The sequence below is a fragment of the Podarcis muralis genome, chromosome 2, assembly GCF_964188315.1.
Source record: "Podarcis muralis chromosome 2, rPodMur119.hap1.1, whole genome shotgun sequence".
Lineage (NCBI taxonomy): Eukaryota > Metazoa > Chordata > Lepidosauria > Squamata > Lacertidae > Podarcis > Podarcis muralis.
This window is the reverse complement of record NC_135656.1, coordinates 3,713,518-3,733,497: the sequence shown is the minus strand read 5'-3', so window position 1 is coordinate 3,733,497 and position 19,980 is coordinate 3,713,518. Positions and strand designations below refer to the sequence as shown.

General features: G+C 44.0%; 1 protein-coding gene across 1 annotated transcript in view; it reads right to left on the bottom strand.

Moving 5' to 3' along the window:
* The window catches only part of LRP1 (LDL receptor related protein 1), a 298,357-nt gene that overhangs the window by 118,585 nt on the left and 159,792 nt on the right, over positions 1-19,980 (bottom strand). Inside the window, exons 9-11 of the mRNA XM_077923771.1 lie at positions 17,067-17,229; positions 9,025-9,247; positions 7,868-8,057 (exon numbers count right to left, since the gene is read on the bottom strand). Of these exons, the coding sequence (XP_077779897.1) occupies positions 7,868-8,057; positions 9,025-9,247; positions 17,067-17,229 (576 nt within the window). The remainder of the gene's footprint in view (positions 1-7,867; positions 8,058-9,024; positions 9,248-17,066; positions 17,230-19,980) is intronic.

Genomic DNA, 19,980 nt, shown 5'->3' with positions numbered 1-19,980 from the left:
TATCTATCTATCTATCATCTATCTATCACCTACATTTACATCCAACCATTCTTCTACTGTAGAACCAAAGGCAATGTTGTGCATGTGGATCCCAGGGAGTCACCCATCCAAACAGGGACCAAACAAAGGCCTGCTTAGCTTCAGCAAGGTTGCTGCACCAAGTGCTTTCAGACTCTACCCTAGAAAGCATGCACAGGTGCTTTAGAAATAATAACATCAAAAACAACTGTGGGATTCCCTATAGATGTATCAATCTGGATTTATATCACATCCATTCACATTATTTATAGTTTATATTAGAGGTCTATGATCTTCTGACTTCAGTCTGACCTAAATTCAAATGTGCATGGCTTGCAGATAGATTTATAGGAAGTTTTTGTCAATCACACAAAGTCAATAGTGTGTCATAAAGGGGGGTGGTTTCAATTAGATGAGATCTTGCTATCAGCTAAAGAGAAATTGGGATAATTTCTATTGTTCTACCTATCCCTATAAAAGCTACTATTCTGTCTAGAGGTGCTGCATCTACAGGTTAAGAAACACAGACACTCCTTGGGAAATTCACTCAATTTTATTACTTACTTAAAATCTTTATATACCACCTTCTATCAAACATTTCAAAGTAGTTTGCAAAAGAACAAATAAAACAACACCAGAGTACACTCAAAACAACCAGGAGAAAGAAGTGCAATTATGACATTAAAGGTAAAGGGACCCCTGACTGTTAGGTCCAGTCGCGGACGACTCTGGGGTTGCAGCACTCATCTCGCTTTATTGGCCAAGGGAGCCGGCGTACAGCTTCCGGGTCATGTGGCCAGCATGACTAAGCAGCTTCTGGCAAACCAGAGCAGCGCACGGAAACGCCGTTTACCTTCCCGCCGGAGCGGTACCTATTTACCTACATGAACTTTGACATTCTTTTGAACTGCTAGGTTGGCAGGAGCTGGGACTGAGCAACAGGAGCTCACCCTGTCGCAGGGATTCGAACCACCGACCTTCTGATCGGCAAGCCCTAGGCTCTGTGGTTTAGACCACAGCACCACTATCTATGCTAGTAAAAATGTTGTAAAAGTTTTTGCCTGGCATCTGAAAAACAGCAAAATTGGTGCCAGGCGTAACTCCCGAATAGGGGAAAAGGTGAAACAAAACAACAGGAGCAAAGCACACACCTCTCATGAGTTTTAACAAACCTCACCTCTGATGGAGGTGGCATTTGGGAGAAGGGCATCAGTGGCTGATGGTGTGTGGGCAGGGTAGCTCCATCACTTGGTTCTTAAGCTTTACAAGAGCTTTAAGCAAAAGCACCAATGCTCTGAATTGGGATCAGACACAAAGAGGCAGCCACTGGAGTTCATTTAAGACTGGTGACATATGATCAAAGTTGAGAGGCATCAGTCTAATTTTTGACCACTGCATTTTGCACCAGCTGAGGCTTCAGAACCATTTTCAGAGTCAGCAACTTTAAGCTAATAGTAATAGGTTTAACAAGAATTGTTAGGAAAGATGCTCCTTTCAACATTTGAACTGTGCTTCCATGATCTGCAGCTTCTTTTAACTGAGCTGGCTCATTTTGGTGAGATGCATGATCATGTGACACACTTCCCTCCAGACTGTTGCACAAGATGCTGCCTAGTTCATTACGCAGATACTCAGAAAGAGGATCTGAGAATCAAACGTACATCCTCTTTTGGGCACTTCTGGCTGTCATCCCATGCAGCCTTGTACCCAGGTCAAAAGAAGCATATGGGGAACCCGTATCATGGGTATGGTTACACAACAAACAACATCTGAAGGCCCACAAGTTCTCAAATCTGGCCTTAAGAGGACCCTGAATGCCACAACCCCACCCATTTTAGTCCTGGCTTTATTAGTTAGGGCAGAGCTTTCCAAACTGTGTGTCACAACATGTTAGTGTTTTGGCTGCAGTATGTAGGTGTGTCGTGTAAATGCTCCCCATGCTCCTCCCGGAACTGGAAAGGGGTTAACTTAACCTCTGGTTTGCTATTAAAACTGAATTACCGTGTCACAAAATGATGCATGTTTAAAAAATGTGTCACCAACACGAAAAGTTTGGAAAGCTCTGAGTTAGGCAATACACTGAGTGGTAGCCATCCCAGATGATACAGAGACTTCCCTCCCTGAAATCTGCCAATTAGCTTAATGGTTCAGTGAATCCTAAGCAGCCAACCGAAGGCTCTAAGAGGATTTTCAACACGCAAACTGATTAAGTACAATGAATGGAAGGGCTTTGCGGGGAGAGGCGGAAGAGTGGAGGATGCTGATTCATGGGGAGGGGAGAGAATGAAGCACACCACTGAGCGCCAGAAAAAAGTTTCAGCCGCTGTTCAAGGATTTTCCTGGGAGCACTGTGACCTAGTCAAATATATCTGCTCTGGGGAAGAAACGAGAACAGCCCTTGGAGGAAGCCATTAATATTTCAAGATGCCACATCTGCTTAATTCTTTCCTTTTCTGCAGGGCAGTAATCAATTAATCAATCAATCAATCATATGCTGCAGAGTCCTCTCTGGAAACGGCTTTTGAGATCTCTCTCTCTGTGTGTGAAAGAGCTGCTCAAGAGGGCCCACTTTGGGCACAGCTAATGTTATCAGGTTTTAGAATAGACTGGGTGATTAGATTTGAGGTCAGAAACAGCCAATACTCAAATGCTGGACAGACTAGAAGTAATTTCCAGTAAGTTAACCTGAATTAAATACATGAGGCTCTTTGCAACCAGCGCACACACTTCTGAGAGAACTTGACAACCATCTGTAACAGGAGCTGGAGGAAGCTAAACTGGAGTGCCGCTGAAGCGGGAGGGGGGGAGGGGGGAACTAGAACACACACACACACACACACACACACACACCACCGAGGTTTCAGACAAGATGTGGTCAGCTTCCAGGAGAGCTTATATTGCTGTTCTGCACGCTAGCACAATGCACAAAGTATCTTAATTCTTCACACACACGAAATGGCATGCTGGTCTCTTCTCTGTTAAGCAAGGGCCCTCCAAATGTTGGTTTGTAGGAAGCTGAGGCCAAACCCAATTGTGATTAGTGTACCTGTATGACAAATGTATTTCTGAACACCTGTTTGTCATAGTAACACTTTTACATTATTAGGTGTATATAGGAGGTAATCGTTTTAAGCGCGTCCAATTGATGCACGATCGCTGACGCACAGGTCCTTTTGGACCCAGAAGAGGGCAGAAGGGAGGGCGTAATGGGGGCAGGGCAGGGTGTTAATGGGGCAGAGCATGCTTATGCATGAGGGCTGGGACCGGAACCCTCCATGCGAAATGGTTGCTGCCTTAATATACAAATGCTGTGGGTAAGACTAAGAACATAAAAAGAACCCTGTTGGATCAGGCCAGTGGCCAGTCCAGCTTCCTGTTCTCACAGTGGACAACCAGATGCCTGTGAGAAGTCCAAAAACTGCTCCCATGATCCTTTCAGAGGCTGGCACACTCAAAACCTTTCACCTCTAGTTTCGGGAAGCATGGGTTTGTCACAGATCTGAACACTGTAGTACAAAGGAAACCGCTGCCTGATATCATAAGCAGGCAGCATGTTGTATTCCCTCCAGATGTCCTCCCCACCTTCTCCCCTAGTTTGGATTGACCTGTACTAGAGAGAGGCACTCTGGGCATCTTAACAACAATAGCAGACAAGCAGCCACTGGACAAAGCACAAGAAGAGGGTCTGCCATTTTTTGCACTGGGCAGCGCTGAGCTAGGTCATGAAGAAGCACTAACAAGAGTTAAGTGTATAAACACAGTTGATAAAGAAAGAAGCATTTGCTTTCAAGTGTTCAAAGGATTTCATGTGCATTGAGTTAGATCCAGACTAAGTTGGCTGAATTTAGGTCCCATAGAAACAATGGCACAAGTTAGTCCTCATGACTTAAGTCCAACCAATTAAGTTCAAACAGCTTAGGTCAGTATTCAACTAACCCATCACTAATTATGCCAGTTCACTGTCTGTCGGATTGTCAATATACTTTCTGTAAATAATATCCCCCCCCCCCCGAAAGGAAATAAAATCAGCTGGAACTGAGCCCTAATTTTTTTTAATTGTTGTTTTAATTTGCTGGAAGTTGCCCAGAGTGGCTGGGGCAACCCAGTCAGATGAGTTGGTTGGTTGGTTGGTTGGTTGGTTGGTTGGTTGGTTGGTTGGATAGATAGATGATAGATAGATAGATAGATAGATAGATAGATAGAGATATAGATAGATAGATGATAGATAGATAGATAGATAGATAGATGATAGATAGATAGATAGATAGATAGAGATTAGATAGATAGATAGATAGATAGATAGATAGATAGATAGATAGATGATAGATAGATAGATAGATGATAGGTGGTAGGTAGGTAGATGATAGATAGAGTTATTGTCACCATCATCATCCCATCAGGGGAAGGGTTTCTCCTTGCGCAACTGGACTCTCTCCCCATCTCCATCCACTGCATGCACCCTGCACCCTCCCCAAATCTGCTCTGTAGAATCACAAGAATAGATTTAGGGGGCACACAGGGGGAGAACACTCTGTTGCACAAGCAGAAAGCCTTGTGGTGACTTAGCACTATGTAGATTTCCCGCTCAGTCTAGATCCAGACCATTATTTTGTTGTGATTCTTAAAACATTCTTGCAAGCTAGGTGAACATTATTATCCCCAAAGTGCAGATGGGGTGATAGAAGCTGATGCAGGATGACCGAGCTAAAGCCACCTGGGGAGTTCATGGCAGAGGTGACATTCTAACATGAGGTTCTATATTGTAAAGTTCATTCTCTTTGCCACCACATGACAGCAGCTCGCTGAAAGGGCGACTGCTTGGGAGGAATTCAAACAAAACTTTGGGTGCAAAGATATACGAGAGCAGGTACCGTGAACAAACAGGCAGTTAGAAGGGCAAAAAGGGGCTAGGCCAGCAGTTGTATGGAGAAGAACGAGTGTGAGGGACATGAAAGGGGGACTTTGAAAAGCAGCTATGAGAGTACAACCAATGAGGCCAGGCAGAAAGGTGGGCATTTACATGCTTGGGCACCTGGTAAGCAGAGCATCCTATGAATTTTGGTGAGCAGTAACACTTCTCATTAGATCTGCTAGGGTGAAGGAGGTGCTTAATCCTCCTTGGGTGAAGTTGCTGCTAAACCTTTTAAGACCTATAACATGTGTTCCTGCTGCCCCTGACAGGAAACAACAGCTAAGCTGAACTAACAACCATTTAAATCCAAAGGGAAATAATGCAAATGACCCTTTAATATACCAACTAATTAGCATTCTTGAAGCACCTGGTGGGAGGCAGCAGGAACAATACCAGCCACTGCCAACCTTCTTGAGAAACCAGAACAAGAAGAGATGTGTGTACAATTCATAAAAGTCTATGGCTGTTGAGTGGAAGGGCAAGGGCTTACCCCCATTACTCATTGCTCAGAGCTATAAATACCAGAGGTGTGGTTGTTTTGATTGTAATTGTTTTAATTGTGCCTGAAGCAACGTGAAGCAAATCACGCATCTTGGTTTAGCATTATGTGCAAACCAGCACATGTGGTTTGTTTCTCCCAAGCAAACCATTACTGATAAGCTAGGAACAAACCTTAGCTTTCACTCATGGTTTGATTAGATAAGGTTGCCATACATCCGGGAAAACCCAGACATGTCCTGGGGGGGGGGGGCGCTAACATTCCCATCTGGGCGGATGTTTACATTTTAAAAGAAATGTCTGGGGGGGGGGGGGCTTGGGCAGGTCGGGCTGCTCTGCATGCCGTAGCTGCTGCCAGCCTGAGCCAGGGAAAGAGGTGCGAGGGTGCCGCAGCGGCAGCCCTACATGCCTCTTTCCCCAGCTCAGGCTGTCCTCTTTTCTTCTCTTCCAACATATGGCAACCCTAGATTAGAGCAAAACAAATGATGATTACTGATTCACATGCAAAACTAGGCCAAATCACACGGTTTGTTTCTCACTATTGTATGCAGAGCAAAGCAAAGTGGGAGTGACTAAGCAGCATGCACTAGCCCCACTGCTTGTTCACAGGAAACCATAAACCTTGGTTTACTGTGATGTGCAAACCAGCCCGTTGTTATAGCAAAAAGAATGTAGACTCTTGCTGGTACCTTAAAAGAGAAACATATTTACAATGCAAATACTGTATATTCATGTCTATTTAGAAGCAAGTTCCATTATTTCCAGTGGGGCTTACTCCCTAGTATATGTGTTCAGAACTGCCCTTTATTGTGGCATAAGTCTTCATGAGCTAAAGTCCACTTCATCAGATGCTGATGTAAGTAAATATGTGCACATGCATGAAATGCAAAGGACAGCAATGTGCCACCTTTCTAAGCAGAAACCAAATAAATAGTCAGAATAAATAGTCAGTTTCGGTCAGAATTTCCCACTTCCAACAATAAAATTTCTACTGGCAATAAAAACATTTTAGCAAGAAAGATAGCCTTAACACCTCTCTCCTTTGTCCTGTTTTAGGGCTCAAGCACTAATCAGTCTGGAATGCTCTATCATCCTGTTTTCTCCTGGAATAATGCACACAAGGTGGGCAGATCATTGAACAGATTGAGCTGCAGCAAGCCTCAGACTTGTGTGTTCCCCTCTCCTCCTCCAGCACTTAACAGAATCCACCCATGGAATAGCTAACATAATAAAAAATGTAGCAGCTTTACTTGTTATCCTGAAGCCATTCCTAAAAAGCAAAAACCCCTAACTTTTGGAGGTCAGACCAATTAGTGCTTTTCTTTAACATATCAGCAGGATATTTTTACTCTTGCTTGAGACAATTGGCAATCAAACAAACAGTGAGGAAGATCCTCTTTCTGCATCTGGCAGTGACAAAGCTAAGAACTGTACGGAATCTTAAACAACCTACCCTCTAATACCACAGATGGCATTAGATGAAATCTAGCAAGTGTTAAGCTCTATTTTCAAATTAAACCAATCAGTTCTATATAGATAATTTTCCAAACCTGGTTTATAATTGAGCAGAGTACGCCACTGGACAACCTTTCCCATCCTGAGAGAGGAAAAGTATGTGTGAATACATCACCTTCTAAATGATCATTAAGTAGCTGCTTGCAGATAAGGCAGTATTGCAGAATGGCACACTGTTCTGAACCTGTTGCTAAAAACAACCTCATGGATCTTTGTTGCTCATACATGAAAATAATGAGAAAGCAAGACATTCCTTTGTTGCCATTCAGTAGAGTCCTGATAAAAATGAACCACCTATACAACCGACCACGGCAGGAGGGTGGGCAGTTCAGTCAATCTGATGATATATGACCAAGGCAGAGAGACTAGTCAGACCAATGCTATGTGGATAATTAAAAAACTGGCCTCAAGAATGGACTGACCAGATATGGATGATAAAATAGGATGCAGGAAGGATGGCTGGACCACTCTCTGTGATGCTAAGTGAGCAGGACATGGAATGCAAGAATAAACCGATTACTCAATTTGATGCCATACTGATGGTAGTTGTGACAGAAGAATAGATACAGAAGCAATGAATGGGATGCAGAGAGTGGACTAAGTCCTCTGGTTAGAATGTAATGCAGATATCTCTAGATGGAGTCTCGTGTGACATGGTGAATGACTTTTAATTATGCACATAGCACTGTTGAGGGGTGTGTGTGTGTGTGTGTGTGTGTGTGTGTGTGTGTGTGTTATTTTGGCACCATTCCCAAAGAGAATTACCTTATTTCACAATGAACACAGACCTCCACCACCAAACATCAAGGTGATACAACAAAGCAAACCAACAAAAGTTTTGCTGGGCACCTCAACTGGTCCTCAGCCCCAGGACATCCCACTTCTTTCCCTCCAAACGCTACCCAAAACCCACTCCCCGTATACCTGTGGGCTGACGTCGCTGGTGGTAGACATGAAGAGCTCCACCCTTATCCACCCGGGTCACCACTTGGAAGTCACTACTGTTGAATCGATTAACACGGATGACGCTGGTTTTCTGCTGAGCATTGGCATTGTCTGAGTTGGTGGCATACAGGTAGTTTTCAAAGACGGTCAGGCCATAGAGATGCTCTATCTAGAGGGCACAAATGTGATTTTTGTGTGTGTGGATCACTTTGCTTTTTATTTTGCAGCTTACACATCTGAAGGCCTTCCCCTTCTGGTCCCCTTCTTCGCTGTACCTGTTCTCCAATTATGGCACACTATGGCTCTGAATTTATGCCTGCCTTTCCCCAAGCTGGTGCTGCGCAGAGGTTGCTCAACTATTTATATATTTATCATTTAGTTCATAAAATTCAAACGCCGCTTGATTGTTTTAAAAAATACACAAAGCAGTTTACAAAAGGATAAAACAATAACATCGAGGGGGGAGGAAATCACAACCATAAAAAAGTTAAAATACTAAAACAAATTCAAATTACCTCAACTTTCTAAGCACCTGGATCGGCTTGTCTAAACAAGAATGTTTTTAGCAGGTGCTGAAAGGGTGCAATGAAGACGCCTGCTTGATCTCAATAGGCAGGGAGTTCCAACTCCCATCATCCCTGATCATTAGCCATGCTCGCTGAGGCTGAAGGGAATTGCAGTTCAGAACATATAGAGGGCACCAGGTTGGAGGAAGGCTGCTCTGTGCTTTCAGTTGGCAGAGCATGTCCAATGGCCTTCAGATCTCTTAGAACTCTTGTGACTCATCCACATTACTTACAACCCTGACATCACTTTGTTTCTATGCAGCAAATGTCACTGTGCTGAACATCAGTGCTGTCATCTTGTTTAAGGAACTCAGAACTTCCAGCTCAAAACCCAGGCCTTTTAATATCTCTTTAATTTTAAAAAAAGTTTGCTTAAGCCTGCAGTTAAGATTGCTACATTTAGGTATCTCTCAACGTAAGTTGAAGGATAAGTTAGAAGCACAGCCATTAGTGATACTGATATTCACAAAGATAGCATTGCACCAGAAGGAACCACAGGTGGGCTTAACCATTCCATCGTTCCAAGGGACTCCATAACTCCTGCTGCAGGATCTCCAGAGGAGAACTCACCAGGATGCCCTGAATGATAGTGTGCCGGTTCTTTCCTTCATAATCCACCACTTCGATGTAGTCAAGATAGGCATCTGCCCAATAAACCAGCCGGTTGACCAAGTCCAAGGTGATACCATGGGGGAAGACAATCTTGGCGTCAACCAGTTTTGTGCGGTTCTGCCCATCCATGTCACAGCGCTCCACCTTCGGTATCTGTCCATAATCGGTGAAGAAAACCTTCCTGCAAGAAAGCAGAGAAGTAGGTGAGGAGTACTTCAAGCAGAAAATCTTTTCAATTAACCTCAGGTCTGCATGTTTTAATTAAACAAACTCATAGGTTAAGGCTACTTGTAAGGCCTACTGAATGCATTGAAATCAAATAATAATAATAATAATAATAATAATAATAATAATAATAATAATAATTATACTTTTCATTAATAATGTATGGGAATAAGTCTTATTGAACTGAGCTGAACTTCCTTTTGGTTAAACATGGACTGCATCAGGCTGCAAATGAAATCCAGCTTCAAAGCTGTTCTTTCCATAATGGACCAAAATCTACCAGGACAGTAACCACCAGAGCACAAGTTCATTAGCTGAGAAGTTCCAGATCCAACATTCCTCTTTTAATTGATGTAGAATCATAGAATCATAGAATCATAGAATCATAGAGTTGGAAGAGACCACAGGGGCCATCGAGTCCAACCCCCTGCCAAGCAGGAAACACCATCAGAGCACTCCTGACATATGGTTGTCAAGCCTCTGCTTAAAGACCTCCAAAGAAGGAGACTCCACCACACTCCTTGGCAGCAAATTCCACTGTCGAACAGCTCTTACTGTCAGGAAGTTCTTCCTAATGTTTAGGTGGAATCTTCTTTCTTGTAGTTTGGATCCATTGCTCCGTGTCCGCTTCTCTGGAGCAGCAGAAAACAGCCTTTCTCCCTCCTCTATGTGACATCCTTTTATATATTTGTACATGGCTATCATATCACCCCGTAACCTCCTCTTCTCCAGGCTAAACATGCCCAGCTCCCTTAGCCGTTCCTCATAAGGCATCGTTTCCAGCCCTTTGACCATTTTGGTTGCCCTCCTCTGGACACGTTCGAGTTTGTCAGTGTCCTTCTTGAACTGTGGTGCCCAGAACTGGACACAGTACTCCAGGTGAGGTCTGACCAGAGCAGAATACAGTGGCACTATTACTTCCCTTGATCTAGATGCTATACTCCTATTGATGAGGCCCAGAATTGCATTGGCTTTTTTAGCTGCCGCGTCACATTGTTGGCTCATGTCAAGTTTGTGGTCAACCAAGACTCCTAGATCCTTTTCACATGTACTGCTCTCAAGCCAAGTGTCCCCCATCTTGTATTTGTGCCTCTCATTTTTTTTGCCCAAGTGCAATACTTTACATTTCTCCCTGTTAAAATTCATCTTGTTTGTTTTGGCCCAGTTCTCTAATCTGTCAAGGTCGTTTTGAAGTGTGATCCTGTCCTCTGGGGTGTTAGTCACCCCTCCCAGTTTGGTGTCATCTGCAAATTTGATCAGGATGCCCTTGAGTCCATCATCCAAGTCGTTGATAAAGATGTTGAATAAGACCGGGCCCAAGACAGAACCCTGTGGCACCCCACTAGTCACTCTTCTCCAGGATGAAGAGGAACCATTGATGAGCACCCTTTGGGTTCGGTCAGTCAGCCAGTTACAAATCCACTGAGTGGTAGCATAGTCAAGACCGCATTTTACCAGCTTCTTTACAAGAATATCATGGGGCACCTTGTCAAATGCCTTGCTGAAATCAAGGTAGACTACATCCACTGTGTTCCCTTCATCTACCAGGCTTGTAATTCTGTCAAAAAACGAGATCAGGTTAGTCTGACATGACTTATTTTTCAGAAATCCATGCTGACTATTGGTGATCACAGCATTCCTTTCTAGGTGCTCACAGACTGTTTGCTTAATGATCTGCTCCAGAATCTTCCCTGGTATTGATGTCAGATTGACTGGGCGGTAATTATTTGGGTCCTCTCTTTTCCCCTTTTTGAAAATAGGGACAACATTTGCCCTCCTCCAGTCTGCGGGGACTTCGCCTGTTCTCCAGGAATTCTCAAAGATGACTGCCAGTGGTTCTGAAATCACATCTGCCAGTTCTTTTAATACTCTTGGATGCAGTTCATCTGGCCCTGGAGACTTGAATACATCTAGACTAGCCAAGTATTCTTGTACTATCTCCTTAGTTATTCTGGGTTGTGTTTCCTCTGCTGAATCATTTGCTCCAAATTCTTCAGGTCGGGCATTGTTTTCTTTATCGGAGAAGACTGAGGCAAAGAAAGCATTGAGGAGTTCAGCCCTTTCTGTGTCCCCTGTTTGCATTTCACCATCTTCTCCTCTGAGTGACCCCACGGTTTCTTTGTTCTTCCTTTTGCTACGAACATACCCATAAAAGCCTTTTTTGTTGCTTTTAACCTCTCTAGCAAGCCTGAGTTCATTTTGTGCTTTAGCTTTTCTGACTTTGTGTCTACACGTGCTGGCTATTTGTTTGAATTCCTCTTTGGTGGTTTCCCCCCTTTTCCATTTTTTGTACACATCCTTTTTTAATCTTAACTCAGTTAAAAGTTCTTTAGATAGCCACCCTGGCTTCTTTAGGCACCTTCCATGTTTCCGTCTCATTGGTATTGCCTGAAGTTGTGCTTTTACTATCTCCCTCTTAACAAACTCCCAGCCATCTTGAACTCCCTTTCCTTTTAGTATTACTGTCCATGGGATCTCACCCAGCACTTCCCTAAGCTTTATGAAGTCGGCTTTCTTAAAGTCGAGAAATTGAGTCCTAGTATGCTTGGCTGCTCCTTTCCGCTGTATAGTAAACTTCAGAAGAGCATGATCACTCGCGCCTAATGATCCTTCCACTTCTACCCCACTAACCAGGTCATCAACATTGGTTAGGACCAGATCTAAAATGGCTGTTCCTCTTGTTGCTTCTCCCACTTTCTGGACAATGAAGTTGTCTGCAAGGGCAGTGAGGAATCTGTTTGACCTTATGCTCTTGGCTGAGTTTGACATCCAACAAATATCCGGGTAATTGAAGTCCCCCATTACTACTATCTCCCTTCCTTTTGCATGCTTGGCCATCTGTTCCAGGAAGGCATCATCTATGTCCTCCGTTTGGCTTGGGGATCTATAGTAAACTCCCACAATGAGGTCACTGTTATTCTTCTCTCCCTTAATTTTCACCCAAATGCTCTCACTTTGGCTTTGATGTCTTTAAGCAATGTACTACTTTAAAAACAAAATGAGCCTGCCTCATTAGTAGAGTGAGACTTCAATGAAGTCTATAGGGAGCAGTCCAGTCACATAGTGGACTTGAAACTCTGAAGAGGGGATGGTGGTAATGAGTCTCCAATCCCATCCAATCAAGGGAAGATTATGAAACAGATTGACAGCAATCCTAAACCCTCCCATCACAATGATGGTGGAAGGGTAGAGGTACATGTGGGATGCATGTAGTCTCCTTCAAGAGAAGCGTGGGTGGATGGCATGTCATCACAGAGGCCCAAGCTTTATTCTAGTGAGAACAAGGAGCCCTGAAAATGGAGTGTGCCCAGATAGTACACTAGTGGATTTACATCTACTGGATCCAAAGCTTTGTGAATACCCAAGGGTCCAATCATTGGGCTTGTCAGCTAAGTCAATATGGAGCTGGTGCAGCAAAAAGAAAAGAAAAAAGAGGGGGATACATCCCTCCTTCCCCTTGGACAGAGAGAGCAGAAGACCTTTGGATTCAGCAGTGGATGCACAGCTCTACCCCACCACAATTTGGATTGTTCCAAAGATCTCCTTTGTTAAAAAAACCACGAAGCTGGGAACCTATTTTGTCATGCTTAACACGCAAGTGACTTTAAAATACATAAGAAGTGAAATATATAGGTTCTGAGTTTTTTCAAGTATTCCTGCACTCCTATGGTTTTGAAAGTTGTCCAGCTCTGTCTGTGTGTGTTTGGCTTGTATGAAAATTCCACTGAGTCCAATGAGGCTTCTCCTCAAGTGCATGGGATGTACGCTGAAGACGTCACTGCAAAACACCCTTGCTTCTGAACAGTTTGGCCTTTGGGGGTTGGATGAGAGGACTTGGGTAGCAGGGTACTAGGGACTGCTAGCTCATTCAGCTCCTATCAGTTCTACCTGCCAATCTTCACAACTGAATGTTGAAAATAAAAATGGTATAGCTAGCTACCAGGAAAAGTTAAAATGAAGTACTGTACAGCTTTTGGTGTCGTGCTTTTGCCTGAGAAAAATGCGCAGGAGCAGGGAGGAGATCCTCTTAAGCTTCACCACTAGTAACCCACTAGTGCAAAAACTATTGTTAGAGCAACAAAACGTACACGTTTCTTTTATTTTAATTTTTTTAAAACCCTAACACAGGGGTGGGGGGTGTTATATCATGTTACCTAACAGAAAACCAAAGTAAACACTAGGTGGCAGACTAAGGTATGCTTTGGCCACAGAACACCCATTTCTAAATACCGTTATCTATCATCCACACTGGAAAGAAACACCTCACGTGCAGAAGGAGGCTTCTTGAGTATTCAGGAGAGCAGCCAACCTGATACAAAATGGTGCAAAATACATACTTATACACACATTCCTGTTTCTTTGCTTCAGTGCTAAAGGCAATTTATTTGGGTTTAGGACAAGGATATCAGAAGGCCAGATTGACCGTATCCATCTACCACAAGGCCCTCAAGGGCACTCAGATTACTAGACCTCAAGCTTGACACAATGGAAGCATCAGTATTTGGAATCGTTCTTACACCGTATCTGAGTGCCCTCTGGTGCCCTCATCTTCAAATGGTGAAGATCTCACCCCCATTGTACATAGATCTTGAGTTAAAAATTAAACACTTGAAAGTAAGCCCCATGGAGAATCAATGAGACTTACTTCTAAGTAAATGTGCTTAAGATTTAGCTACCTACCAAACTCCCTTACGGAAACAGGGCCTAGCAATATATTACCTGTAGACATTATCCACCCCACCCCCTCCGGCTTTTCTGCAAATCAATGTGCTCAGGGGATAATGTGGATAGGAGAAGAGGCAGGGTGTCACTGTTTCAATGCTTCCCCCACCTAATTCATGTAAACCCACTCTGGCCCAGAACAAAGGGGATTTGGACTGCACTCTAAGGCCTCATCAGCACAGCATAAACTCTTTGCTTTCACTTGAAGTGCAGTACAATGAACTGAATGCCTGAAACATCTCCTCAAAGTACTCCCCCCCTCCAGCTTCTAAATGTGCACCTGAAACTACCCAGGAGGGAAAGCAGCTGTGGCTGGTTGGGTTTCAAGGGAGCCTAACCAAGCAGGCAGGCAGTGGATAGGGGGAAACACCCTCACCACCATCTCATGCCTCCCCTACAAAATGCCCCCTCTCACTGCTTCTGGGATGCCAGGAAACTTTCTTTCTTGCATCTGCATTGTACAGTATACAGTTACCAACTTCCCTTCCCAATGGGTCTTGAACTCTGCAGCGCTCCAGCCACACCAGCATCCTGAATTCCATTACTCTTATGACTGCTGCTGAATAGAAGCAGCATTTAGCATCTCTTTAATGCCAGTCTTGCAGCAAGTACCATACAGCACATAAATGTGGTCCCATTTCTGTGCAGAGAGCTTACAACAGGCTTCTTCAAACTCAGCCCTCCAGATGTTTTTTGGCCTACAACTCCCATGATCCCTAGCTAGAAGGACCAGTGGTCAGGGATGATGGGAACTGTAGTCTCAAAACATCTGGAGGGCCGAGTTTGAGGCAGCCTGGCTTACAACAACCTACTTTAGGCAAACCGGGGAGAAACAAGGCCAGAGGATGATGAGTCACAATCAGGTGTCAATGAAATGCTAGTAAGGTGTGCCAGTGGTGCTGAGGACAAGTTTGGTAAGAGAACTGAGCCTTGAGGGCAAATGTGAAGGAGGTGGTGAGGGAAGGGGAAGGCTACATAGAGCAACATGGCAGAAAGCAGAAACATGTGCCTGAAGGAGACAACGGGTAACAAATACTCCTTCCTTGATTCTAAGATGATATAAGCTGCCAAGACCTGACTGAACTGGAGCACTTTGCCTTGTCTATATGCAGTTGCAAGACCCCAGCACAGAGGAAATGCATGCCCTGGATCTGCTCAGGGTCAACTCTATGCATGCTTGTATGAACTGAGCACAACCTTGACAAGATGATTCTACCCTTTCTTACAAAGTCAGTGATGAAATATAAACATCTGTGCAACCAAATATGCATAGACGCAATACTGAGCTACAATGTCATGAACTTCCTTTTAAGTTTTCCCTCAGCATTTTCAGTTTGTTCCAGCAGTGCCCTGACACAAAGATGGCCATCATCTTTTCCCTCTTTTCCAATCAGATTTCACTAAAGGCAACTAACTGGCTGACCTTCAAGATGCCTAGCAAGCACACCATGCCAAGGACAACTGAAGTGTGATCCTTGGACCCTTGACCACAGAGAGGAGCCATAAATTTAACAGCGTCTGGTCACTAATGGGAAGCCACTTTTTCTTTTGCACAGTGAGGTGAGGCACTCCCCTCTAAATGTGGTACAGACTGAATGTGATAGCTACATGGCTGATGTGAAACATCCCATAACATAGCACCAATTACACAGCTTCTGTGGTTTTCTACAGCACATCCAGACAGCTCTATAGTTAGGGATCAGGAGTAGAGTATCAGTGCATCTGATCCTCTCAAGACCAGACATGCTGAGCATTTCAGCTCATATGGATGCTGCACTAACCCTCACAGCTGAAGCAGAAAGTGTCTAACTGTGCCCCAGGAAACCAGGAGAAAAAAGGTCTCTAACATTCCCAAGAACAGTTTTTGTTCACAACACCCAGAAGGAGCCATGAAACTGGCATTGATAGCATGTTCCAGGCAGGAGCACATCTATCAGGAAGGGTTCAGACATTATGTGCCTCTTCTGTAAATCTGGGCTAGGCAACATAGTACCCTTCAAATGTTGCTGGAGAAAATCACCCATCAGTCCCAGCTAGCATCGCCAGTCATCAGAGATGATAGGAGCTCCAGTCCAACAACATCTGAAGGGTACCACAATGGCTACTCCTGTTGTAAATTATGAGACCACATGACCTTCTGATGCCAGCTGATGTCAAATCCAGGCATCACAGGTCATGGCCAAGCCTGGGAGGCTCTGACATTGTGTAGGCCCAGCCTTCAGCTGACAAGTACTGTGTGAAATTGGGCTTACAGGATACTCTGTGATTCAGACTTCACATTTCTTCACTATCAATCACCTGCCACGTGTAGACCTATGCTAGCAAGGCACTGACACTCTATGATAGCTCATAGATGCTGATGCGGCAAAGAAGGATCTCATAGAACCCAAGTTCAAAAGATTCTCCAATTTAATTCCTTGGCAGGGCAACGTTCAAGATCAACTCTATAAATCAGCTCACGCATCCACCAACCCATGCTTAAATGGACAAATTATCACAGCTCTCAGAATATAAAGTTGTCATTCATTCCCAAATAACTCCCACTATGTTCCTTATTTCAGCTATGCTTTCTAATAGGTTGATAATTCAAATGGGGCAGAAGGAAAAAGAGGTGTTTGCCATTTCGTATGCCATTTCACTGCTGCTCAGCTGGTTAGATTTCACATTGACAGGCACTTAGTTATTCAAAGGACACTGTGATAATTTAAGAGAAAAAGTCAAGCATGAAAAGTGCATTACTTATAGCTCTGGGCTCATGGATTCTACATGGGCATGACCACATCTTGAAAATGCAGAAGAAATCCTATTTTGCATCAATTACATCACAATAATTAAATAATAATACAAAAACTTTATCCAGCCAACCTTCTTTAAAATGGCTGGAAAACTTCATGGGAAGGAGCACATAAAACGCTCTTACTCCAAGATGCACCATTTTCCTAAAGCCAGGAATTAACTGTATTGAGTTCATAAACCACCAATTGCAACATTATTTCCATCTTTCCCAAACAAATATATTCTTCATCCACAAACTGCACACACAAGATTCTCACCCCATGGTTGGATCCAGTGCAATGCCTTTGGGATTGTACAGTTCCAGGTCAAGCAGCGTAACACAGGTGACCCCATTCTTGTTGCAGACAAATATCCGGTCATCAATATCATCCACAAAGTAGAAGTTGCCTGTAAGCCAGTCAATAGCCATCTGCTCCACATCTAATGGAAGAAAACGAAGGGTGTGGTAAGTAAGATATTAACTATTGGTCAAGAACAGTTCAGAAATTAACCTTCTTCAAAAAGCCAGCAATCTGGAGTTGGGCTCCATACAGCATGGGTAGGTAATGTTTCATCTGTTGATATTTTTATCTGCTGAGCCCATCTGCCTTATCTGTCTTGTAGTTATTTGGACTTTTGGTGGACTCCTTTTGAAAGCTACACCTATGAGAAATAAACTGTGGGAAATCTTGGTTCTTCGATTCTGTCAAAACTCCTTGGAAGCCATGGCTCAGAGTGTCCAACTACTATACCATCAAAAATATTTACAACCTGCCTTTCATCTGTACAGGCACATCTGATCAGCTCATTCCTCAGGACAAGAAGGAACTGAACTGCAAAAGAGCTGTCAGTGGATCTGTAAAGAGTCAGGCACACAGAACTGCTCATGGTACAGATCTCAAGAGTTCCAGGTCATCCAGCATTATAGAGACAATGCTTGCACTCCGTGACTGAAAGAACCTCAGAAAAGCAAAAGTTTCAAAGGGTGGTGATGCGTGGAGATACCTTCAAAGAGAAGGCTAAGCTACAACCTCCTCTGCAGCATGCTAAGTTTTATATGTCTAGTAAGCTGTGCTTTCCCCCCAGGTGGTACTCAAGGGTATTCAGTACCGGCACCTCTTTTGTTGTTGTTAAAAAGTGTGGCACTTACTGTAACACTTTAAGGTGAGTACCAGCAATTCTTTCCCCCCCCCCTTTTTGGGGTGTGTGTGTTAAAAAGTCTGGCACTTACTGTAACAACTTCATGGTGAGTACCAGCACCTGTTTTTCTAGGGGGGAAAGCACTGCTAGTAAGTATGGTTTGGGAGGGAGCACTGAGACTTCTGTTCTCCCATCTGCAATCTGAAATGCTTCGCCCCAGCTACACATCACATGGAACTTCTGTTCCTCCTTTGCCGCTCTGTCATACAGATCATGTCTTCTTACCAAACCTCCATTTCAATAAATAAGTTCCCAGTTAAGTGGAGGTGGTAGATCTAGAACGCCATGAAGTTCTCCTGTCCTCTCTTAGAGCTGCCACATTCTCTCTCTCACTATCTCTCTTGGAAATGTGTGTAACTGAGAGTTTTGTTAAGCGAACTTTTCCCAAACACAAAGCTACACTGACAGAAGAAACTGCAACCGGCAGAACTTTCCTTTCTGTACAACCCTTTTAAGGGACAGGAGCCTGCTGAACATAAACCCAGTGACCCTATTAAAAACATTTATTAGTTTGTTTATAAAATTTGTTAGCTGTCTTTCGAACAGCACAGGCACTCAAGATGATGAACAAGCCTTCTAAAACCACCATATAAACTACAGCAGTAAAAGAGAACAACATGCTCAGCAAAAAAAAACCCACCACCTGGCAAAGCCCTTTTCAAATAAAAACTTTTTCTCAATCGCCAGAGGAAGCTATATATAATACCATGAAAAATGAAATAGCCTTATAAAATTAGGCCTATTTAGACTATATGCATTTCAGGCTGTGCTGTTTGGCTATGACACAAAAAGGATTTGACTGTGACCCTGTAGCCTCAAACAGTGGCACTGGTCGTGAGACATGAGTACCCTGTCTCTGACTGGTGCTCTTCTCCTCCCCCCTCACACACCTGGCCAGTGGTGTGCAGTGAAACTTTTCTTTGGGGAACAGTTAGGGCCAGAGGCAACAGCTTGTAAAAGCGATTGTGGAAAGGGAGGGACATTGTGTTTGTGAGCATCCCGCCTGCTTCCCTAAGATAGGCAGAAGCTTCCCAGGCTTTGGGAAGGAGGCACCAGGCATTAATACTTGAATACTCTAATTTACCAGGTATATTTAGGGGACAGCCTAGTTCCCCATGTCCACTGACCGCATGCCACTTCACCTGGCCTGTTCTTCAGCCACATCTCACCCCCTATCACATGCTCCCCCCTAGTTTTCTTGCCGCCAAGGAACCATCCCAAGCAACCCCTTCTCCTCCCCACTGGGCCTGTTTTGTGTTACTGAAGAATAGAGCATCAGGCAGAAGATTGCTCTCCCACTGAGATACTTAGAGGCCTATTCTCCTCTCATCCTTCTGGGCTGCTCTGTTCTCGGGGAACTGGCTGCTGTCCTCAATTAGGCTCCCTCACCCGCCCTGTGCCCCCCTTGAAAACAGCTTTCAAAACTTTTTCCGTGTTTCACAGGGTTTTCTTTTTTCTCCTGTCCTGGCATCAATGGGCTTCTGAGAGCACTAGGCCTCCACAGCCTATTGCTACATTCCAAAATACTTTGTTGGCAGAGGCCCAAACAGTGTGCCGCTAAAGCGCAGTGGCGGAAGGCGGGGGGGGGGGGGGTTGGGAAGCAGCAGCAACCAAACCAAAAAGGGGCCCCCAGATTCTGGCCAAGTTCAAAAGCTCAGATTCTGGCTTGTGAAACACCCTCCCCATGCCACCTCCTTTCATAAGCCCTTACATTCTGATTCCATTATATCCAAAATGGAAAAATGAAGTTTAATATGAGCTTACAAAGCAGAATCTTAAATCAACTTCTACCTATGGTTAAGATCCTGACATTAAGCCACAGTTCGCCATTTCAGACTTAATGAGTAACTGTGGTTGGATTAATGAAATCACGACCACTTGTTTCCAGGTGAGGTGCTCAACTACAGGTTAGTTATTGTGGCCACTTGCAGATCACCAAAAAAGAAGAAATGCATTGCCCACTCAGCCCGCAACTATGTGGGTTTACATAAA